Source organism: Meleagris gallopavo, chromosome 5, assembly GCF_905368555.1.
Source record: "Meleagris gallopavo chromosome 5, MGAL_WU_HG_1.1, whole genome shotgun sequence".
Lineage (NCBI taxonomy): Eukaryota > Metazoa > Chordata > Aves > Galliformes > Phasianidae > Meleagris > Meleagris gallopavo.
In genome coordinates, this window is record NC_139408.1 from 44507827 (window position 1) to 44532275 (window position 24449).

The 24449-nt window shown below is 41.9% G+C and overlaps 1 protein-coding gene across 5 annotated transcripts in view; it reads left to right on the forward strand.

The window, feature by feature from the left end:
* Nucleotides 1-3123: 3123 nt before the first annotated feature.
* RIN3 (Ras and Rab interactor 3) overlaps nt 3124-24449 on the forward strand; it is a 55912-nt gene continuing 34586 nt past the window's right edge. The window contains exons 1-3 of one of the 5 annotated variants that reach the window (XM_010711846.4): nt 3124-3590; nt 18528-18714; nt 21897-22011. In XM_010711846.4, the coding sequence (XP_010710148.1) occupies nt 3544-3590; nt 18528-18714; nt 21897-22011 (349 nt within the window). In that variant the 5' untranslated portion in view covers nt 3124-3543. Of the gene's footprint in view, nt 3591-18247; nt 18429-18527; nt 18715-21896; nt 22012-23823; nt 23932-24449 lie in introns of those variants that run through there. The other 4 variants (XM_010711845.4, XM_085225516.1, XM_085225517.1 and 1 more) reach the window with 4 other exon arrangements.

Below are 24449 nucleotides of genomic sequence, written 5' to 3' on the forward strand. Positions count from 1 at the left end.
TGGTACAGTGGAATCTATCAGGTTCCCATTGGTTACTGAATGCTGACAAAAGGGAATGGAAGCATGATCTAAAAGCCCCATAGTGCTATTTCACCTTCCCCAGATACATAGGCTCTGGAGATAGCAGAGAAAAAAAATATTCCCACTTACTCTTGATTGCCTATTCCAAAAGGCAGACATACAGCTATCTCAGAGTCTCGTATGACTTCTAGGGTAGATGCACAGTCTCTGATGCCGTATCTTCTGGGCTGAAGGAAAGCTTCTAAACTCAGTTCTTTGAAGAAGGACTCTCATAGACTGTATTTTTTAACTATTCATTAGGCAAGAGTCTTCCCATTAATACTCTTTGTCAGTTTACTCCATGTGACAGAGATAAATGTTTGACCTTATTTTCCATAGCCACACTGCATGCTTTTGGAATCCTTGTTACTGTATAAAACCTGTAATTAGCCACTGTGTTTTTGTGTATCTACAGAAAAGTCCTTGTGAAGTGGAGAAAAGCAATATCCTGCCTTCTTTGACTTTTGCACGAGGGTTCATTCTTTGGTATGTGCTAGACTAGGTGTTTCTAAGGAAATGACTCCCTCTTTCCTACAGAATTAACTTCCAAGAATCAAAATCTGGCTGTAGAAAGGACCCATTCTTTTAATCCCCTGTACATTTGACCTCATGACCCATCGTGACCTGTTATGTAATGGGCTTTATAAAAGGCACATAATCTATGGATTAGTGACACAATAGGCACGACAGTTCCTGCAGGAATATACCATGATGCAACTGCATCCTGCTGTGTGAAAAGCAGAACTGTCACATAATCTGTGCATATGCTGAAAGCATTTCAATAACAACAAACTGCACTTAAGGGCTTCTCTCATTTTTAAACCTTCTCAACACGGCCAAATGGTGTGGTTTAAGATAGAAGGGGTGAATCAGCCCTAAAAAAAGACAAGAATTCCCCCCCCAGCTTCTAGCTCACACTGATATTGCAGCAATCTTTAGGCTAAAACTTAGTTTCATGAATATGTCACATCAAATAATTCTCCGAGTATTGAAATATTCAGTTTTTTCTCTAAAACCTGTTTGGCTTGGATGCATCACAGAGAAGTGTCGTTATGCAGTATTTGTCATGTAGCTTTTGTGTACCACAGCCTGATCCTGCAACACAGCGTCTCACTCCAAGCCTGTCAGATCTCTGGCTTAAGAAAAAACTCACAGAAAAGCTCTGAAAAAATATTTTATATTAAAAATTCATCCTAATTTCCACATTTTATGTATTTTACAGAAATGCTTATACAATATTGCAGAGATTGTAAAATATTTGTGAGAAAAAAAATGAGTCTTTTTCGAGAATTTTTGCCCATTCTCTTTAACAGAATTACTTTCAAGACTTTAAATTTCTAAACCTGTACATTATGAATTGTGAGAAAGTTTTCACAAGAAACCAAAAAGGAGCTTTCCTCTAATAATGTCAAACTGAAAGACCACGATACTGTATTTCGTATTCTGTATTTTTGCAATTTTTTTCCTGTGTTTTTAATAGTACTTCTTGCCTAACAGCATTTTTGGAAATGCGTATCACTTGCTGAAAACTGATCTTCTGCATCCGCAGAGTCTTATTTCTTTGCCTAGGATGATGCATCTTTGTGTAAGCACAGATTTCTCCATCTGAGTAGGTTCATGCAGAACAGCTCACCCTTAAAGCTTTCTATCTTTGTTTCCCAGATAAGCAAAGGTAAACTCAGTGTCCTGGTCCTAGCTGGGTTGCAATGTAGGGAAATGAAATGCTGGCATGGGGCTGAATTCATGGAATGTATCTAGAAACTTGTTCTTATGCTAATACCCAAGGTGTATTTCAAAGGTGACAAGCCGGAGAACAAATTTGGAGTGTACTTCTTGGACCTCTGTGCCCAGAACCAACAGTACTCCAGCTACCAGAAAAATTCATGAGTAATGACAAGCCTGCAGAGAGGGATGAGTGAATCTCAGCCAACCAGTTTGTTTAAGAGTTAAATGCAACATTGAATTAGTTTGTAATTGTCTAACACAGACAATGTGAGTTGGAGCAAAGAGGTCCTTAATTTAGTAGAAGAGAACATAATGAGATACAATAACAGAAATCTTAAGACTAGGTAAGGCAAAAAGTCTGGTCTGAAATCTAGATGATACTGATAATTAAACAGTAAGACACCTGTAGTAGGGTTGTGAATTTTCCATCATGCAGCCTTTACATCAGCTATTTTATTTTCTAAGAGAAATCCTTCTAGAAGCTAGAAGACAGGTTTCCTAATGCCAACACAAGTTCAAGATTTGACTGAAAAACCCTTAAGAAAACTTTATTTTGAGTTACACAAGTGGGTCTAGATTACAGTAAGGTTTCCCGGTTCCTCTGAGCTCAGGCTAGCAGAATAAGTTCTGTGTTCTACACAAGTCAGGTTTCTCTCATGCAGATACACTGGGAGCTGCCTGACGTTTCCATTTCTAAGGTGGGCAACATGGCAAAGTACTTACTGAACAATAGAAAGCTGAGAAATTTCTTCTAAAAATAAAAGGAGAAACAAGCTACTGTCATCTCATCTGTTCCAAGCAATTGCTTTTCTTTGCCTCTGCTTCATATTTCTGTTTTGCTTTTTTCCATTATGCATTCTTCCAACATCAAATATTTCCTGAATAATAGAGCTGCCAAGCAGGAGTGCCACTAGCCCTGTGACAGCACATCTGTCAGTTCCCAGCCTCCACAGCTGGTCTGTGTTCAGTTGGGTTTTCAGTACAGCAAACTACTCAACCACTTAAGTAACTCCAGGTCAAACAGACAGCTGTTCATTTACTAGCAGTCTTACAGCCTTATCATTACCTTCTGCATTAACTTCTTTGCATAAATTTCCTCTGCCTGTGTTAGACATTTCATTTTCCCAGGTCCTGTGTAAATATAAAGGTTTCCAAGCTCCATCTGGTTCCAGTTACTCAAGCAATAGAAATACACATGCTTCAGGAATTTGCAGACGGAGACTTAATGCTTTGCTGCCCTATAAAATCCTTTACAAAGTTCACCGTGCTCTGTTGCCTACTGATATACCTGTAGTCTGTAAAACAAACTCCCCTGTATTTACTTAAGTTAGAGAAACAAAGTAGAAGCTGACAGTTTCAGGCCCTTCTTTCTAATAAGGTTAACCTGCCTTCACTACTAAATATGGCTTTCTAATACACACACACACACACACACACACACACCCTTGACCACCAAAGACTGCCTCTTCCTGAAATCCCCCGTTCGTATAAATACAGGAAGTAGAAAGAAGAGAGGCTAAAATCAGACCTTCTTGGTAGTTTGCTTTCATTTCAGTGCCTGTTTAGTCGTCTGCCCTCCGATATTACTGAGCCTGAAGTTGGTTTTAAACATCCTCCCCCTGCTGCCCCTTGAAATATCATCTTCAGTACAAAACCAAAGGATGTGGATGTTCTGCTCAGCGATGGAAAGGAATTGCTTTCTTTACCAAGGAACTCTAAAGCCACTGTGAAACAGAAAGTGTCTTAAAGTTTGCTGTAATGATGAAAACATCAGCCAGAGATGAGGGAGCCAGGGATGACTCAGGGTAAGTCCTGAAACTTACATGACTTGTTTGTTTCTAATAACTACGTTGCTTTGCTTTTCCCACTTAACAAAGAGCTCTCAACTGCATTAGCAAGCTGGCTGGAGAGCTCTCAGCTGTACATTCACACTGGTGTGGCATGTTCATGCTGTAATGTACAGTATTTCCTTTAGCTAGCGTGTTCAAGCTGAAAACAAACAGCACTACCTTTATTTAGCTTGAATCTCACCTATTTAGGGGAGAATAATTACAAATTTTGAGCTGCAATTTAGAACAAAGGACAGAAGAGAGATCTGTGCTTTTGGAAATGCTATGAATCTTTTCTGGGAGGCTTGCTTTATTTCTGTCGAGTATGGGGTAAGGGCATCCATGCGAGCTGGCAGTCACTCCAGCTCTGCATAATGAAGGTATGCACAAACCGTGTCCGCAGACTCCCAGGAGACTTCAGGTATACTTTTGGTTAGGAAAATATTTCAGGTTTTCCTTGCTCCTGGTGGACAGGCGTTGCACCTTGCAGGTTTGTGCTCTGAGAAAACATAGTACGGGAGAGAATGGTTTTGATTTGGAGGCCAGTCAGCTGCTGGGACTCCAGGATCAGGATGGAATCTGACCAAGGCTCAGTTATATCTTAAAGCTGATGCCTGAAGCTGAGCATTTCTGTTTCCTGTTGAAAACAATCAGGGGAAAATGACATAGCTGCTGAAAACTTCCATCACCTTCCTTGAAAAACATGTAATACCAGATATTAAGAGTGGTTTTTATCTGTCTGATACACTTAGCTTCTTTCCCATGAGTAAGAGCTCCCAGATGTGTGTATGATGGGTGCAGCAGAAGAGGCTATAGGTGGAGGGATGTGTTATGCTTGCATTTTCAGTCACTGAGTATGCTGCAAGTCAAACTCAAAAAGAGGGTAAAAATGGTGCTGGCAGGCAGCTATAGCTCCACCATAGCACTGTTCCCAAATGTGCACATGGAGTGAAGGGGACAGAAGGAAAACCTTTCTTTCATTGCTTTTGACTTCACATTTTTTACCAAGTTGCCAGGAACAATGTCATTCCTGCTCAAAGGTACAATTACTCAGTTCAAGTTAATGTCAAACACTAAAGGATAAAGATCACGCACACAGCCTTGAGGAAAAAAGTAAAAGAAGCCAATCGCAGTAGACTGACAGGAGGAATTCAATAACCCAAAGAATTCGCACTTTGCAGATATTCCCTGCATTTGTGACAGCTAAGATGCCACGGACTGAGAAAGTGGAAGATTTATACTGTTTATCTCTTTCTCAGCTTAGTTGAAAGGAGCCACATGCTTGCAAAGATTTGCGTTCAGTTTAGAGCTGCAGGAGAAATTAAGACATAAGCCCTGGACTTGGGCAGTAAATAAGTGATTCCAGGAATGTTGAAGTATGAATGGGCATGGCACATGTGGTTCATAAATAAGTGATAATCTGAATAATTTAACAACATTCCTTTATTTCAGTAACTGATTGTCTTTTTTTATCCACCATATTAACTATCTCTCACTCTTAAATAAGAAATTATGTATTTAAAAATTCTGTTTCAGCTCTGTTTATGTGCCACAATGTTCTGAAGATCCTCAAAATTACACTTCAGCTTGCATACTTTGTAGCCTCCGGCACATTACAGAATTACTCCTGACTAATTTTCTGTTATGGTCACATGCAATTAGGCACCAATTTAATGAAGTATTTGTAGACAAAATTGGTAACTTTCGAAAGAAATGGTAGTAGAGGTAAGGTGCTGATGGAGAATTTGGGCCCAATTTTAAAATTCTGAGCAGAAAATCTGCACGAGCAATTGCTGAGATTGTGCTTTTATCCACCCGGGTCTTCAGGGTATTAATTAAACTTTCTTACATGCACAGAACTATGACAGTGCAAATCGTTATAGAAGTATCTTGGCAATTTGGAAGGTATCCATTATCTATTCCTAGTAATGATTGAAGGAATTTATGTTGCTCGTAGCAAATCAATAGGGAAGTTTTGCTGACTTACATCTCAGACTGGGGAGAAATCTTCGTCCGAAACAGAAAGCTCAACAGAGATGAATGTGGGGAGGAGGGTAACTAAGGGTAACTAACAAAATTCAATCTTGGTGAATTCTTCCAAAACGGGTTGGTGAGGTTACAACCACTTATCCTGACCTAGAGTTGAGCTAACTTAACTAGGAACATTAATAAGTGATGAGATCACAAAACATCTGGAGAAATGTGAGCTGATTTAGCCTGGTGACTATGGTTTCATGAAAAGGTATATGCCTCCATTCCAACATCTGGTAAATGCATGGAGGAGATGATGAGAAGAACAGATAGGAGCTGAGATAGATGTCACCTGCAATGTGCAAATATAAATAGTCTTTCAGGATAGTGGCTGGTTAAGGCCATTGGAAGGAGTTACAGTGGTTCTCACTTTCTGGGTGACCAGGCTAGCTAATGAAGCAATGATTGTACATCTCTTCTGCGACATGTCTACCATCATCATCAACAGTGATTTCATGCAATTTATGTAGAAAAAAGAAATGAAGAACTGGAGAAGTCTGAGAATTGAACCTCTCACATCAGTTCACAGATTTTAGCTTCAAAGAGGACTGTTTTGATTATCTAATCTGATCTCCTGTGCAGAGTAGACCAGAGAACAGTTCTGGTAAGCCCTCTGTCAAAACTATCATTTATGCTGGAATGGAATCTTGTAGATAACTTGTGGACCAAAAAATGTCACCTATCAAGTATCTCTCCTGCAAGATTACACACCTCATTCTGCAGTGATGTAAATAAATCTAATGCCAACACTTACAGATAAAACAATTTAAAAAAAAAAAAAAAAAAAAAACCATAAGTTTGCTCTAGAACTGTCCTACGAGAAGAACTATAAACTAACCTGATTTGAATTATTGGACAAGTTCTGTTGGCCCTAGGAGGTCTGGGGCACAATGCAAAGTGCTGCTCAAAGAAAACATCACCCTGGAATGTGTGAGGTGCAGTGTTTAGATGGGGTTGGCAACTGGAAACAAATAAGTATTATCAAATCACTCTGCTGTCTGTCAAGCTCTGATAAAGGAGGAAATTTTCCATTCCCAGAGGATGATGCTACTCAGGAAGAAAATGGCTATGTGTTGCACCAGGATCAGGAAATTACTGTAAACATACAAAGAGGCGCTCCCTAAAGACACGTGGGTTTGATACCTTCAGAGAATGGATTTGAAATCTTCTGGAATTTATTCAACAGAGAAGTATGTTTGCTCACTCGTCTTGTGATCACCACCAACCTTAGCGACTGCTTTGAGTACTTTGTGCAACAGTGTGCTAGAGCAAAAGACAACTGTCCTTTCTCTTGCTAGGGCACAGACCATGCTGGAAATACTGACCTTGAGTGTGGAACTCCTCATCACTGCAGACAGTCCCATATCAGTGTTCATAGAAATGCAGACATGAACATAAATAGCCTTCTGTTCATCTCCTTTCCTTTCCACTACAATTTCAGCTAAAGATAGTTTCTCACTTCCTGTCCCAAGTGGGTATGCACAGTTCTGTATTGCTGGATTTCCAACCTAGAGGCAGTATGGACCATAAAATGCACATGAGTGCATGCACCTGTCTCTCTCTGTGTGTACTGACATCCACCTTGATCAGTGTGTCCCAGAGAATAGCTCTGAGAGTTGCTATTCTCAGATTTGGGTTCACTTCAACCTTTACCACACCATATATATATAGCTTACATATCTAAAAGAGTATTTATTTTGCCTATTTATTCATCCATGAATATAGATGCCTTTTATGAGGTCAGCAACATAGGCTTGTGAGAATCAGAAGGATTTCTAACATGAACTAAAAAAAAAGACATGAAAACCAAATAATTAAAATGAATCTATTAGAAAAAGAAGCTGCATCAAGATTCACTTCCCAGAGCTTTAAGTGCTTTCCTGCTTAGATTGCTAAAGAGCATGGAAACTTAAGTGAGTTTGTGAAACTAGGCCAACATACTGTCCATCACAAACGTTTAGCCATTTTGGAAGGGAGGAGGGTTTTTTCATTTGGGAATAGAAAGAAATATTTCTTTGGAGGGGTAACTAGAAAGAAAAGGCAGCTGTTCAAAATAACTGACCAAATTCTGACCACAAGAACTGTGACAGAATCCACAGATGGATCAGTGAGAAGAGGGTAGGTACTGTCATCAAAGGTGACTAAAAGCTGTGCAGTGTCCCTGAAGTCTCATTAGACTTTCCTAACTATATGTTTGAAGCATTCATGCTGCAAAGACTTTAGATTTACCTTCAGAGAAGGTAAACTACAGATCAAAACTGAGAAGAACGGATGAAGACTGTTTTACTATAGAAGAGTAGCTTTAAGAAGACTATCAAGAACCAGTGGAAGCAGTTAATGCAAAGTCATGCTTCAAAGGCAATTAAATGGCAATTCTTGCAGCTCTGGAGAGACATCTCAGGGCTTTAGATCACTCAGTTGTCTTTAATTCAACTTCTGTCCACCCCACCCAATGCACGCACACATGCTTTGTAGTGTTCAAAGGAGCTCCCGTGACCTCTCACAGCTGGCCATGGACCCTACAGAGTCACTTTTCTGTAACCAAACACAAAATCCACCTGCCTCTTCCTTCAACTTGTCCACCCTTGGGATTCCAGCTGGCTGGGTCTTCACATTGGAGCTGACCCCTAAGGAGGTGGGATTACGAATGGATTTCTCCTCAAGGGTGATGCAGCCACATCCGTTTGCAACAGTGTGTTTTGCAGCACTGAAACAGTTTGAGGTAAGGACTGTAATCAGCAGTGAGCATGTCCTTATTCTTACAGGGGGCTAGGGATGCTATTGCAGTGCAGATAAGTAGACTGCTGAGCATTTGGTGCTTATTTTCAATAATCATCCAACAATTGAAGACTTCCTTGCTGATTTTACCTCTCTTTACCACAGTTGTCCCATCCCATTCTCCTTGTTATTGGCAATCCATACAGCACAAGCATGCATGTGGCTATGTTTGATCAGTGTGCTAGTGTCAGTCCAGAGCAACTCCAGCAGAGAAATCCATCTCAGGCTGAGAGGTGCTTGCTTTTCAGAGGGACAAGGCAAGCTTTCAGCTGGTGTTTTTGACTGTGAAGTTTGTGTGTGCATGTGTGTGTATGAGTTCAGGATAAATAGCACTGCAAAGCAGCGGTGGTCAAGTAAGCAGTGTTATTTAGACTGTGCAAGTATAATAGAGCAACAGGCATCGCCCAATATGGTAAATACTATAGCTACAAGCCTTTCTTCTGACTGTTTTGTACCTCTCTGATCTACCCAAGGTAATTCTACCCACTTCCACAAATGGGATCCCTCAGTCAGAATATCTTGCCAGAGTGGGGATGCTAAGTTAATGCTTCCCTTGGGGTTTCAGCTGCAAGAAGTTTGGAGTGCTTAGCTCCTCTTTGCTTGCACCCAAAATAGTATAAATCCTTTTTGCAAGTGAAGATGATTACTTGAGCAGCAAAGGATTAGCAGATGTGAACACTGCATAGCTGGTTATGCTAGTCACATTTTCCTAAATAGTTATTCTATTATATGTACGCGAGCCAGGGAATGCTAAAGAATGTAGCTCTTTTCAAACAGATGAATGTATGCATACACATTGCAGTGTGCCTTTCCCAAACTTTCCATCACCGTTCAGCTGAAGAGGGAGTGTGTTTATGTCTGAGTAAAGGATTTCTGCTTCCTGCATTACTAATATCTTTAAAATGGGCAAGATGTTTTCACTAATTGTAATGACATTGTAAGATTAACATAAAGCACTTGTATGTACAAAGAGAGTTTATGCTGGTACAAACTGGGTGTTTCCTAAATGTTAATCCTCTCAGCAACCATTCAAAGATAGATATTCACTACAGCTACTGAAGGAAGGGAAACTGAGGCATGAGCTGATTTGGTTATAGTCACTCTGTAGCCCAGTTCCCTGGATTCTTGTTAAGCATTTAAGCCCTGGCCTTTCCCCAGACCATCTTTTAAGTTTTGCGGTAAGGCCAAAAACAGAATCCAATTCCCAGAAAGCCTTTTCTATTTGGTGGGTGAGTTTTCTGATGGATTAGGACGCTGAACCAATGTCTTTGCCTCTCAGTCTGAGGCAAGTGGAGCAACAAAAGTGAAGTGATGGGAATATGTCCAAGTGGGGTCAGGGGACTGCACCTTCAGCAATGTCCTGCCATTACCCTGGATTTGGAGGAACATGAAATCATGCCCTGAGAGTTGTTCTCTGAGGCAGGACTGCAATTCTGGCTCAGATCTGGTCCTGCAAGGGTTCGAGCTGCTGGAATTTGCTCTCTAATTCCTCAGGGTCTGTGGGGCAATGTTACTTCTGGTGGGGTTGAAAGACCTGTCTTGCTACTTGAAATAATCCCCTGACCACGTTAATTGGTACTTTCTACTTGCTTTTGCAAGAATAAGGAATGACTGGGGAATTTCAAGTGTTTTGTTAAAAACAACTACATTCAGCTTTTTGGATGCTGGGGAAACCTTGCCAAATGTAGAGAATCTGCATGGCTCAGATACCCTCCTCCTATGGCCCTCTGGAGAAAGGCAACTTTTGGCAGAACAAGAAACAGTCACTGCCCCTCGTGAGCTGGGTTAAGTTGTGTGCTGCTTGGGAAACCTCACCAAAGAAACGAAGACCAAAAAATAGCAGTGCCTGGACACTGACAGCTCTGCTGGCTACCTGCAACACTGATCTGCAAATTGCTAGCAGACTTGTAGGCAAAAGAAAGTTGTCCCACATATTTGTCTAACTGACAGCCTGGGACCGGGCCCAACCTTTCATCTTGCTTGCCAAGAATTCTTTCCTCTCTTCTCTCTTTCCTTTGTTTTCCCTTGAGTTCTCTCCAAGTCACTTTTTTGTGAGTCACTCACAATGCTCCATGCAAAATGACACCTTGCAAAGCTCGGAGCTTCTCCTGCTGAATCAGCAGACAAGAAAGAGGTTGGCTTTGGTTCCTTTCCTCCCTGTCCAGAGGACAAACATGTAACATAGGGCATTTTGAGGAGTTCTGTACTGAACTCCCATTGTAATACTTTCTCTGACAAGATACTTTTTGACTGCATCTTGTTGCTAACCTTTCCAGATAAAAAGCAGGAAGCTGGTCAGAGAGCTGTGCCTAGCACAAGGACGCACACCCCTCGTGTCAGACATGAATGGTAGCTGGGAGGGGAGAGTGGCCACAGCTTAGATGTTTTGAGGAGGATGTAATTACGGTAACAGTCTTTAACTGCTGCGAAAGCATGTCTTAGGTCATGGTCTATTTATGTCTCAGCCCTGATGGTTAAGTGACTGTAAACGCTGTTAGAACAAGTCTGAGGTCCTGTCAATGACTTAGCTGGGACTGTGGGAGCTGATAGACTTCCTTACTGCCTGACAGGTTTTGTAGTCACATGCTGAGCTCCAAGCTGCCTCAGAGACAGCTGGCAGCATCTGACACCTGCTCCAGCAAGTCCTAGTAGTCCCAGGCTTCATCAGTAAATGATAATGAGGGCCATGCCCATCTGCAGGCACATCACTCAGCTTAACCCAGCAAACCAGAACTCCCATCTTTGCACAGGGACACCAGCACCTCTCACCATCTTTCCACACTCCTGAAATATCCCAACAAGCTGTTTTCTTCTTTATCTTCTTCCCTTGGGGAAACCAATCTCTAACTTCACCTCAGTGTGAATGCAGGCAGAGATCCTGTCAGATCACAAAACAAGAAATAAACACTATTTTCCAGTACCTAATCAAAATTAAACATGTGGAGTAAGAAAGTGCTGGAGTAAGGATAAGTGATGATAAAGAGTATGTCCATAGATTTAGATTTTTGTTTTACAAACAGCACCAGGTGTTTAAATGCATTCACACTGATGCTGAAAGGAAATCTTGCCCAAAATATGAATATTTGTGTTTAAGTGACTGATTGACTGGTTTGAAGGCCTTTAATCCAACAAGAAGAGCACCAGCCTTGCACCTCTGAAGGCCTTTGCTCTGCTCCTTGAGATGCTGCATGATGAAAGTTCAGTTTTTCCAGGTTTTTTTTCTCTCTGATTAGTCATGCAGCTTTTTTTATATGTAGCGTTTGAAACAAAATGGTTTTATGTAAGCCATGTTACAATATATTCTTCGTGAAGTCTCCTTTGTTTTCCATTTCCCTTTCCCCTCTTTGAATGCAATACAGAAAAAAACATTCCCAGCGTTTTCGTTCCCCTCTTCCTTCCGGGCTTGATGAGCTGGGAAAGAGTGAGGTGAAACCTCCATCAATAGCCGAGGCCCTGCAGCCAAAGAGGGGGTGCTTCGAGCTTCCAGCACACCTCTTATATCTGAAAGGCATGGAAAAAATTCATCTGTCCAAGTGGTGTCTTAGCTGGGCCCTTCTGACACCACAGAGTGAAAAACGTTGCTGATTCTATTTTATTCTTACACCTTAGGGAATCATTTCTTTTATTCCAAACATTCATTTCTAGTTCCTGCACCTCTCAAACCTTTCCAGGGAAGTTAAAGCAGAATTCTCCAGCAACTACTTTTCTTAAGGAAAACTTGCTTTCTTTGGCTTCTTTGGCCTTGGCAGAAATGTCTTCTGGCTAGGCTTGCATTTCAGAAGTTCCCTTCTTTGCAGCAAAAGTGCCTTGCAGAACTACAAATTATCCTTCATTCTTCAGGTTTGCTGATATGATGAAATTCCTAAGAGAATTATTTGGGTTTGAAACTGGCAAAAGACAAATAACCCAAGAGCTCTGATTACAAAAACAGGGGAGAAGAACTTATCTTTAAGACAGCCACTGTCTGCTGTTATTAAAGAGAAGGCCAGTAAACCCTGTACAGGGGTAATTTGCTAAGGCTGGAATGTGTGTTTTTACTGAAGAGAAAGAGAAAGACAGTTGATAAGATATTTTGAGACAAGTTGTTGAATGTAGAAGTTTGTGTGTGCAAGGTTACGTAAAGAAAACAGTAAAATTAGCGAGTGAAGTACAAGGCATGTTACACCAGTAGAATACGTCTGCCCAAGCTCCCTGTGATGCTCACATGCACCATATGCCATCTGTGTTCATTTCTACATTCTTGAATGCAGGAAACAGCTGTGCTGAGGAAAAGAAGGGTTTTGAAAAGCCTCTTCCTTTAGGGAATTTTTATGCTTGCATTTATCTTGTTCCTGCCCACGTCATGGCTGTCAGTGAGGGACTGCTGGTTTGCTAGTAGAGCTGAGCTGGGTACTGGCGATTATGTGAACTCATTCACCTTTTGTTTGGCTTTCTTGTGAACATGCAGTTCCTTCTGATATACACGCGTACCTTCATAGTCTGTGTTTGTGATGCAGAGGCAGACCTAAAGACCTAGGAAACATAGCGAAAACAGTAACTTAACAAGCAGTTATGGACATTTCCCTCCTCGTTATAAGGCTCCAGCAAAACAAGGCTGTTGATGGGGCCAAACCAGAGGCCCTGACAGGGATATTGCCACTGCTTTGTTGTGGCTGCATGTACCTGATAGTTTGATACATCTATTACTTCCACCTGTACATCAGCAGTTACCCTGCTCACCCATGAAGCACAGTAGTACTTCCCCATTTTTGCGATCACTTCTGTTGATTTCTGTGCCCAGTGGTTTAACATCAAGTGAGCTCTTCCACACCTGATCCCTCTGTGCCCACCAGCAGAGCTCTCAGATAGGCTAGGACTTGCTCCACTTGAGTCCAGGTGGGATCCAGCTGGAGGGTTGGGGGATGCCTGCAGTCTGTGTCTGATGGCGTTCACAGAGGTGAGCAGTTGGGAAATCCCTGGTGAGTTAACGAAGAGTTTACATAAGTGAGTCCTTAACTGCAAGGTGCAAACCTTCACTGCTGAACTTGAGAGTGTTAGTATCAGAAAGTGAAGTAAGTGGGGAACAGAGATGATTGCTGAACTATGAGGGGATTTACCATACCTTTCACCTTTTGGCAGCTGGAATAGCTGCTGCTGTGGCTATTAAGCAAGGCACTTTGTGGGCTGAGTAGGGAGGTTGGGACATGCAGGGCATCAACTTTGGGTCAGAGACCAAACCAATGAAGAGTGGACATAAAAGCTGGAGTGGAAACAAGGAGAGCAGTGAGCAAGAGGAAGTGCTCTGCCAACCACAGGCTGTCCACAGACCATGGTTTGAGAAGCACTGCTTCCTGAGCTACGCAGGCAACACCAAGGTGGACCGGTAACACAGTGCTCTGCAAGGTATGGAGCAAAGCCTGCTTCACAGGACACATTGAGTATCTCGTCACTTCCATTATCCAATTTTTAGAACTATGCAATGCAGGAACCTCCTGTAATTTGCTTACCTGCCTACAACTTTTCTTCATCTATTGCCAACCTAGTAGGAAACTTATTTTTTATTTTTAACTGAAGAGTGGCAGTCAGCTCAGGAACTTTCTCACTGCTTTTTGGCTGTTTCATTGTGTTGTGGATTTTTTCTGTTTGTTTGTTTGATATGTGTCTGGTCTTCTGGTTCTTTTATGAAAAAATGTTAGTGAAGTCTGAATGTCATCATTTAGTGGATAAAATTGGTTATTGTGCTGTGGGACTTTCCGTGGGTCACTTTTTGGCCCTCATTTTTTCAGTACTCTGTTTTGTGACAAAGTATCTCAAGAAGTTCTACATTGGATCCTGACCTGCATTCTGTCAGCTTTTGGGAAGTAGGTAAAAAATTAAGCGAGGTCACCTAAGCCAGGCCATAAATTAAAGAAATTAAATGAATCTCTCTCCTCCATTTTGGGTTACTTTGATCTAAACTGATCACAGAAGCAAAGACTGGCTGCCTTACGAGAATGAAGGGAAGGCACTAATAAATGACCACATCTAAGATAGAAGTAAAATTAAGATTTATGTCTGTTAGCTTGAGCACTGCATAATTTTCCTACCAAGAATGGGTAGCAATGTATGTAGCATGGGTCTAGCTAAGGAAACCTTAGTGCACTTTCTTGCTGCTTCTCTTATAACTGACTATTCCTTCTCTGATGGGCTAGGTTCAGAACTTCATACCCTTTTCAGCATGAAGGAGACTATGATATAAACGAATACAATAATCTGTTTCTATCACCATGGTGCAGAGCTCTGTAACTGAGTCCAGCTGGGTTGGCTATGACACATGGTATAAAATGGGGCTGTGAGTTTTCTCTCAGTTGTGTAATCTCAGCACCATCATCTGATACTTTCCATGAAGCTTCTTGCTCCCAGCTCTCTCTTTCAGCCACAGGAATTACCAGTGCTGTCTGTCTGATTCCACCATGCCTGGTGTATCTGCTTCAGGAAATTCCTCCTTCAGCTTCTGTGTTCCTTGCAGAGTGTTGCTGCACTTGCAGTTTCCACATAAATGAATGTGTTGCATACATCTGCATGGATGGAAACTGTGACCTAGCTCATCTGACAGCTCTCAATGCTATTGCAAACAGCTTCTGTGCATTGCAGCTGCCCCTGGGCAATGCAGAGTGACCAGGCCTACACAGTGCAGCCAAGAAGACTTTGGTGCCAGAAGCATCAGCAACTTTCTCTGAAGTCCCTTGCAAAGGCATGCCCAGATCTGCATGAAATTTGGTGAAATGTATCCCCTTGCAATTCTGATGATTTCTAGGATTATTCAGCTGGCAAGTGTGGCTCTTAATTTCTAAAACAGTGAGCCATGATGGTGTCATCATTTCAGTGCAGAGTCACTGTGCAGTAATTCAAATCCCCATTGTCATTACGATTACTTAGAACCTAGCAACCTGATTCCTCCTGCTAAAGGGGGGGCAGGTGTGTAAATATAATCACTGTGCAATTAATTAATCTGTGTTGCCAATCAGTATGCAACACACAGTTTCCTGTGTCCCAGCTGAGGTCATTTTGCAGAGTGGCTACAAGATCTCAAAATGCTTTGCAGTAAGAACTCAAAAAAAGGAATGAAAAGCCAGCTGCTCTGGGTCAGCTTCATATCATGTGTAACAGAAGCCAGCACCTATAACAAAGGGTTTACTGGGGAGGTAGGAGAAGAAGGATGGAGTTAGCCACACACTGTGTTATTTCTTGAAACTGTGAGCCTAGAAATCATCCAGTGAGTGAAATCTGAGTGAGAGAAATAAGCAAAAGCTGGCTGCTCACTGCAACAGCCCCACAAATCCCTTCAATTGGCAGCACAACAAGAACCTGGGAGCTGCCCATGCTCCCTCTTCTCTCTGTAGCTAGCAGAGCTACCACAGAGCCAGGTTAAATTGGTGGATTAAGCACTCCCACAGCCTGGCATCTGGATATTTGTGACAGTTGTACCTGGGAAAGAAGTCTGCTGCTGTAACTGCATCAACTGGTGTGTCAGGGGTCACACCATTTCAGCATTACAGCTGAAAAAGGTCTGTTCAGTTACTCACACCTGTTTCTTAACCAGCACAAGATTTGGCTCTACAGAGTGTTTGCTAATGCTCTAAGCATGGTGTTTTAAGAGACCTGAGCAATGCGTTTCTCTCCTCCTTCTCTTGGGAACTTATCCATCATCTGTTTTAACTCACTGTCAGCAAGCATCTAGCTCGACATTTCTCTGTTTTAATATGACTCCATTCATTACTCCTTTTACTTTCCCTTTTGTTACAGCCTCCATTTTGGTGGGATGTTCCTGCACAGGGATCACAGCCTGCATCCTTCCTTCTTTACTGGGCTGGATTCCAAAGGCCAGATTTCCCCCTAAAAGGACTCTCCTCTCTGAGGGTCTCCAAAAGGCTGAGTTCCTGTTCTGCCAAAAAGCCTCATCTACCACCTTTAATTATCTGTGCTGAAAATCCCCACACTCAAACCATGCAGTATATTAACACAAATATTTTCTGACCATTCAACTTTCTTTCTATATGTTGAATCTGGAATGATTTTCTGTTTCTCATCTGTTCTCTAACACTTAGATGATGAGCCCTATGTGCAGCCTCAGGTCTGTTGTTCTGGCTGCCAAGACCATGTTGGTGCTGTGAGCAGGACCCCAACCAGTCCATGCACTTGGCAGGGGTGTGGGTGCCTCTGCCCACATCAAGGCTGGGTTTTCCCACGGGGAAGACCATGTGTGAGCTCATCTCCAAGTCTGAGTTGCTCTGGGTTATTTCACAGCCTTTGCTGATACCCTCGATTCCCACCAGATGATGGTATTCCTGAGTATTGGTGCTTTGCTAGTCCTTTTCACATTACAAAATTAAAGGGTAATGAAGTTCAGCATCACTGGAGCTGGTGCAATGCATGTCACCTCCTGCTGACATAGCAGGGCATTACTAGCACCAGCTTCCTTCTGCTCTGGGTTTCACACACCATTGGCACCATCAGATTCACAACTGGGTGACTAATACAGGGGGCAGCTTTCTATAACAACCTTATGGAGCATTTCTCTATATCTCACCTTTGTTTTCCTTCAGCTCCTTACTTCTTACCCACGACCAAGTATGAATGTTGCCATCTAGCACATTTCTTTTGTATGGTTACTAGATGTTTCCTTTTAGTTTGTGCTGTAAGAAAAGAAAAGCGAGAGGTGAAACAAGTTTCCTTCTGAAAGCTCTCCTCCTTTTACTGCTTGCTCAGAATATACTGTTTAAAATCATGTTCTATCATATATAAAGGAAATTTCCTCACCTTTTATCACGAGCAAAAAGAAAGCATTTGACTTATTTCTATTTGTGTTTTTTAAAGAATGGGAGATAGTTCTCTCATTTGTATTATTGTCTTTGCCTTAACATTGAAAATGAACTGATTAAAGTCAAGAGGGTGGACTAATATCGTGAATCAGCAATTGGGATTGCAGAGGAGCATACGTTTTCTAAGAAAAAAAACTACTAAAAATAAGATCTCACCTTTGGTTTTGGGATTTGAAAGGCTATTTTTATAAAAAGTAAATTTTGGGATAAGCATGCTGTGGTAAGCCTTTGAAGTAACTCTTTCAGCAGTTCAAGTCTGACCTCATTTTACTTTAAGATCTGTATCTTAAAAAAAAAAGAACATGAATAGGTCTTGAAATAACAGCAAATCAAAAGTGAGAGTCCTGCTTTTTCCAGCTTTTGCATATAAGCAGCAAAACTGGCGCAGAAAACATGTTACTATGTGTATGTTCTCTCCATTTTTTTTTACTTTCAAAATCAATTAATTACATAAATGATGAGCCCATATGCATGAATCTGTAGCCTCATCCAGCAGAAATCTTAAGACCAGACCTGACAGTAGTTCTGCTGACTGCAGTGTTAAGCACATGTATAAATACTTTGTGGAACTTTCTGTTAGAAATCAGCATTTTATGTCATTTTGCCATTAAACCATAGGGACTGAAGACTGAACAGAAGAGAAACTTAAAGGACATCACATCCCACATCTTTAGTATTCTTAACAGTGAAATTTCAGTATTCTTATGTCTTGCACATAGCTGAGAATAAGTGGCAGGGACACATTCATCTCTGTGGCCACCAGCCGTTCTGACCAGCACAGCCTCAGCAATGTGAGCAGGGAGCGCTCGCAGCTGATTCGAGCAGTGAGATAGATGTCTTGGTCTGCCTTTTTGCAGATTACCTGAAGGCAGCTTGGCTGTGAGCAGAGCAGGGCTGTCAGAAAGTGAGAGCTGCTGGTACCTTGCTCAGACAAGGCATGCAGATGAGCTGAAACCACAGATCGCAGCAGAAAGCACTCTGCAAACCTGTGGTCTGAAAGGCAGCGTGCATCACTAGCTTGAGGCTGTATTCATTAAGACGGGGCTTATCTGTCTGTCAGGACTGTCTGCCCCGTGCCCAGTCTGCCTCTATCAAAGCGAGACATCTTTCGTCTGATGCCCCTTAAGGAGCTCTCTGGATGTTAAGAGCCGTGTGTATTTGTGTGGTGTGTTGTATCTGTGTGTTTATGTTTGTAGTCCTTCCTCCCCCAGAGTTTTCCATCTGCAGTTCTTCTTTTACAAGGGTCTCCCTTTCTCTGTTCCAGCCCTAGCAGCGATACCAGCGAGGAAGGGAAAGAGACACATCTCTGTCAGGCCACTTCCCTACGAAACTGCCTCTCGCTGTCAGGAGTCAGCATCCTTGATAAACTTATCAAGACCTGCCCTGTCTGGCTTCAGCTGAACATGAACCAGGAAAGAGCTGCAGCGATTCTTGGCAACGAAGCAGCAGGGGTAAGTCCAAAGCAGTTTCATTTCAGATGACCACATTTCCTGCCCCTGGAGGAGCTGGTTAGGGGAGCAGTGCTTCTTTTCATGTGGAAGCAGAAATATTTAACAATTTACATTTTCTATTTCCACTACCTTTTGATGCTTTAACCACTCACAGTGTCACAAGACAAACTTAGTGGCTTTAGGGAGCAAGAAATTATGCCTGTTTTTATTTACTTGGCATCTCCATGAAGCAACATGCTATCCTGTTCGCCATAAAACTATGTACCCACGCTTGGCTTTTCCTAGATTCACTACTCTGCAGACATCCTCTCCTCTGGCCTTAACCACAGCTCTGCTTACATTTTATTTCCAGATAGAAATTTTAAAATTACATTAAAAAAAAAAAAAAAAAAAAAAAAAAAAAAGAAAGAGAGAGAAAGAGAGAAAAGGAATAGCCTTACTTTACAAGAGGGAAAGCTTCCCAGTCAAGGCTGAATGAGGATTGAGGATAGCCATAAAGATCTCCAAGATCTTGAGATTTTTGGAGTGGATGCTGGCCTGGCACAGAGTGGGTAGAAAGAAGCATTCTTCACTAACCTCTGTCCCCAGAATTAATCCCACTAGAATTAATTGTGGAAGGAGTACAGGAGGACTGTGACTTCTCAGTTGTAGTTCAGGCTCAGGGAAGTAGAGAGAAGGAACAGGAAGAGCTGCCTTTGTTTGTGTGTGAAGCCATCAGGAATGCAGAAGGTCTTCAAGGGGTGTAGTGGATGAGAGTATCAGCAAATGAGCAGTTCGACCAGGCTGAGGAATCATGTTGGAAGGTTTGCGTACAAACTATTCTAATAGTCTGCCCCCTGCAAGGAGTAAGCTGCCCCTCATTCTCCTCTTCTCTGGGCTGAACAAACCAAGGGAACTCAGGTGTTCTTCATGTACATCTTGCCCTCCAGACCTTTTACCATTTTCTTAGCCCGCCTTTGGACACCCTGTAATTCTTCTATATCCTTATATTGCAGCCCAGACATGCACACAGTGCTCAAAGTGAGGCTGCACCACAGCAGAGCAGAACAGGACAATCCCTGTCCTTGCCCAGGTGGCAGTGCTGGGCCCGGTGCACCCCTGCATATGGTTGGTTGCACCTCCTCACACCTTCCTCCAGCATGATTTTGGCCATGGCTCTGCACAGACAGTTGACAAGCTGGCATGTCAGAGCACCCCACAGCAGCAGTAGGCTGCCACCTGCACTGCACAGCATGTGCTGGTGCTGTCTTGGCTCTCCTGCCTGCTCTCCGCAGCACACCTGAAGCTGAACCAGCTCCATATCTCTCCCAGTGAAAATGGAAGAGGCTCATTGGTGTTCCAGTCCTGATCCGGGCAGCAGGGTTAAGTAAAGCTCAGTAAAGCCCACCTTCCTCTCATCTTAGCATCCATAGTCCAATTTTAGCCTTTGGAGCCATGGTAACCAGGCTCAATGACCAGAAAACAGAAGTGATTCATTTCCAAGTTTCACTTCTCTCCTTTAAGTTCAAAGGAAACACTTGACCTAAGTGACATGAGATTGTGCTAAGACCCAAAGCCATGATAGTCTCTTGATGCGTGCTCGAGGTGCTTTTCTAGCACACAGCTGGTAAGATCCAGGGAAAGGAGAGCTTCTCTGGCTCCTAACTGCAGAAATTCTGTTACCTAGAAGGTAAGAGCTGCCCAGCATTAGAAATAGCTATGCCTCAGTCACACACCTATTTGTTGTGCATTTATTTGGATTTTCTCTGTGCTGTCTGTGGACCTGAGCCTGAGACTCAAACTCTTTGGAATATCATAGGCCAAGACCACAGCTGTATGAAGTTGCAAAGCTGCATCAAGTCTGTGTGTTTGGCATGGTTGTTTCAAAGAGACGTGAGATGCTCTTATGACTGGAAGACATGCAGAGAGAGGTCTCAGCTTCAAGACAGGTTCTTTTTTAATTCCTCTTTCAAGAAATTAGTGTATTCTTGGCAGATTTCCCATGCATTATAATTGATTAATCATTTTATCAACTCAAACTTATTTCTAATATTAATATGCAGACTCTAGAATTAGCCCAATTTTTAATTCCATTTTAATGAAAATGCTTTGACTCTTTTCTGCTGCAAGTACTATCATAGGACAGATAAGGATACAGATTACTTTGTATCTACAGTTCCAAGCTACAAGCTAAATATATCCTTGACAATGAGCTCTAATTAGAAACACAGTTTGGGAGCTCATGCAATGCAAAGAACAAGATATGTTTCTTTCCCCCTTCCTCCCCCCTTCTTCTCTTTCCCTCTTATTTTCCTTTTTCCTTTTCTCTTTTCCTCTTTTCTTTCTTATTTCTTTTTGCTTTGTTCCTGTCTTTTTTCCTTTTCTTTACTTTTTTTCCCCTTTCTTTTATCTTTCTCTTATTTTATCCTTTTTTCTTCTCTTCTGCTTTTTATTTTCTTCTTTGTTTCTCTTTCTTCTTTCTTCCTTTTTTTTTTTTTCTTTTTCTTTTTTTCTTTTTTTGGCATTATTTCACTGGTCCCATAGGGATGCTACCATCCAGAGGTACACAGGCAAACTGCAAGGCTGGAGCTGGCAGGAAATTTACAAAATACAACAAAGACAAGTGTGCAAAATTCTGCCCTGGGAAAACTTAAGCAGCCTGGTCTGGCCTAATAGCTTCACTCAGAGAACTGGACAGGAACCCCACTGGGGCCCTTGCCAGCTGGGATGATCTTCTGTACCCATGATAAAACTCTGCTATGGGACACTGTTCTTAACAGAACCTTTGGCCTTGGGTTCCATACTTAAATCCTTTCCCTCTCAATGTACTTCCTCGCTTTGGACATCAACCAGGACGTTCTAGGAATTCTTTGTGGCTTAGGGCACTTCCATGAGGAGCATCACTTGACAAATTGGGAGTGCAGCTTTATATTGTTCCACTGGTGAAAGAGGTTGCCTTGGGCAAGTAGGACATTGGTGATGCATAGAAATTTTGCTGGTTCCTTGGCAGCTCTGAATTTCATCTGGACAAAATGTCCCTTTAGATGTTATTTTTTGTAATGTAAAGCTTGACCAAGATGAACAAAACTAAGACCATTCAAAAACAGATTGAACTGATAAAGAATTTCTTTGTCAATGACCTTAAATAATGTTCAGAAGCACATTTAATGTAGCTAAGCTTGATTTCTTTTCCCCCTTTTCAGATGTTCTTGGTTAGGAAAGACAGCAACGCAAACAACATGGTCCTTGTGGTCCGCATGCCTGTTCAAAGCGATGCTCCTGGTGTGCTGGAGTACAACATTAAAGAAGAAAAGTCAAGTAAGTTCTTCACAGTCTTTTCTCTCACTCTGGTTATTACAAAGAATCCTCTTGTGAACACCAGCATTTACGTAGTCTCACTTGCAGTGCTCAGCTTGTTCTTGTGACAGGCAGCAGATCTTGATTCCACGGTGTAGGTTGGTTACTATTTCCTGCAGTCACTTTACCTCAGCTCCCTTGCAGTTCTGCACCTTGTGTTATCATTTACAGATATGTGACAGGAAAGTAAAGCACTCCCAGGTGAGCAGGCCAGTGCTTTGATCCAACAAGGAGCTGCCTTTCACCGGATGGAATTCCTGAGTATAATGTAAGGCTCTGACAAACTGAGCCCTGATAACTCAGCTGCTGTCTCTATTTCTGCCACCAGATTATTGACTGCTAGCTGTCCAACATTTGCTACTTTCGCTGTTCACACACCTCATACAGTTCTCTGTAACAGTTGGTCACTCTTAAACTGTTTCTCTTAAACAATTCTCAGCGACTCACTGTTTCTGGGATGTAGCTGGGTCTTGGGCCTGGTGGTAGCAGTGCTGCTCCCAATGGGACAGCCACGTTTGCCATGAGCAAGCAAGGATGAATCCAGGTCACAGGAAGGCACAGCTGATGCAGCCCTTGGTGGAAGTGGCTGTGCAATACATGTGTTTTCCACTTTCCAAGAAATATTTGTAGAATTTTAGGGTAGTCACATAAGCACGCCTTTGGAGGGTTCATCACAATGGCTTGCATTGTTAATTTGTATGAAAACATTTCAAATACTCTGCCACTGATTTCTGACTTCATTGCTGGCACCCTGGGGTACGTATTCCACAATGCTTTGGATCATTTCTTCCCCATTCCTAGTTGCTCAAATGACCTTTTTCATTATCATACATTTCTCTATATGTACCTCTGCATGACAAAGAGATGATGAAGCCAGAGGGACAACTGTATCCCTGGAACCACTCTGATTTGGTGGAGTATTGGCACAGACATCCCAGGGAGATGTTGGAGTTGCTGCCCCTGGAGGTGTTCAGTGAAAGAATAGATGCACTGCTGAGAGACATCATTTAGCTGGATGATGGGTTGATGGTAGGACTAGATGATCTTAGTGACCTTTTCCAAACTTAATGACTCTATGATTCTGTGATAGGCCACAGATTGCCACATCTTTGCTCCTGCACAGAGCAAGCTGCCTGCTGAGCTTTCTCTCTCATGTGTGTTCACCTTGGAGCATGCCCTTGCAGAGGTGCCACACGTGTCCAATTCTCCTGAATGAGGTTGAAAGCCTCAGATCTTTTGCCATGACTTCAGGCGCCCAGCAGGGAGAAGAGTTAGCTGCAGGATGTGAAAACTTTATTTTATTTCCTTATTTTGAAGTGGAGCTAGGGCTTAGGTTTTTTATGGTGGAGAATTGCTTTTCCTTCATGGATAAAAGTTGAAAAATTGAATCCTGTCATCCTAAAAATGTCATATATAGAAATGTTCCTGCTTGACTTATGTTTTGTGCCACAATATCTGATTTCTTTGAGCGAAGTATAGTTTAAAGATTTCACTGTGAGCAATCCTTGCTAGAAGGACTTCTGCGCTGTTTTTCAAACCTGCTTGCTTGCTATTTATAATTTATCACTAGCTTAACACAAAGCATGTGTTCAAAGACACAGATTTTTGGTAAAACAATATGAAAATCAGTTTCCACCTCTTTCATATAAGTTGCAAAGTAAGTGGAATAAGGTAATTAAAAATTAGCTCTCCTAAGAGCAGGATAACTGCTATCACATGTGCAGTAATCACTGTAGCCATGAGGCTGGTGCGTGTTATTTTTATCTTGAATTCTGTTAGTGTCAAGCTTTAGAAAGCCTACAGTTCTCCATACTGTACCACTTTGACAAGAGCACTTTGGGCAAGAAAATAATCATGCTTTTGCTTCCTTTCTCATTTCAGGTAAGTAGCCTGGCTTTTGAGCTTAGAGGAAACAGAATGGATTCCTGTTTATAAAGCCAAGCGGCTATATTTGGTGCAAGGAGAGATAATAAATCTTCATTGTCTTGGGGTAACCTAATATATTAGCTTTGACGTATTGTTTCTGCATAAATCCAAGTTTTTTTAAACTTGCTGAAAAAATAAAATAATATGTTTTCAGAATGCTTTAAAATAATACAAAGTAGCACCTGAGCTTCCCTGCTAATACCCTGATGCATTTGAATTGTCTTAGTTTAATAAATCGCACTTCACTCTTCTGTAGTATGCTGCAAATGTGAGGGTAGGAGATGACCGTGTGTACGTGGAGATTAACTGCAGACCAAAGATGTTATCTTGCTCTGTGACGCATATTTATTGCAAAAACAGTGTTACATTTCCTGAGAGTGTGTAAAATATGCCAGGTGTATGACATGAAGACTTCTGCATACTGGCAGGGTTTTTCCAGGCATCCCATCTTTAGCTTCAGAAAGTTAAAAACT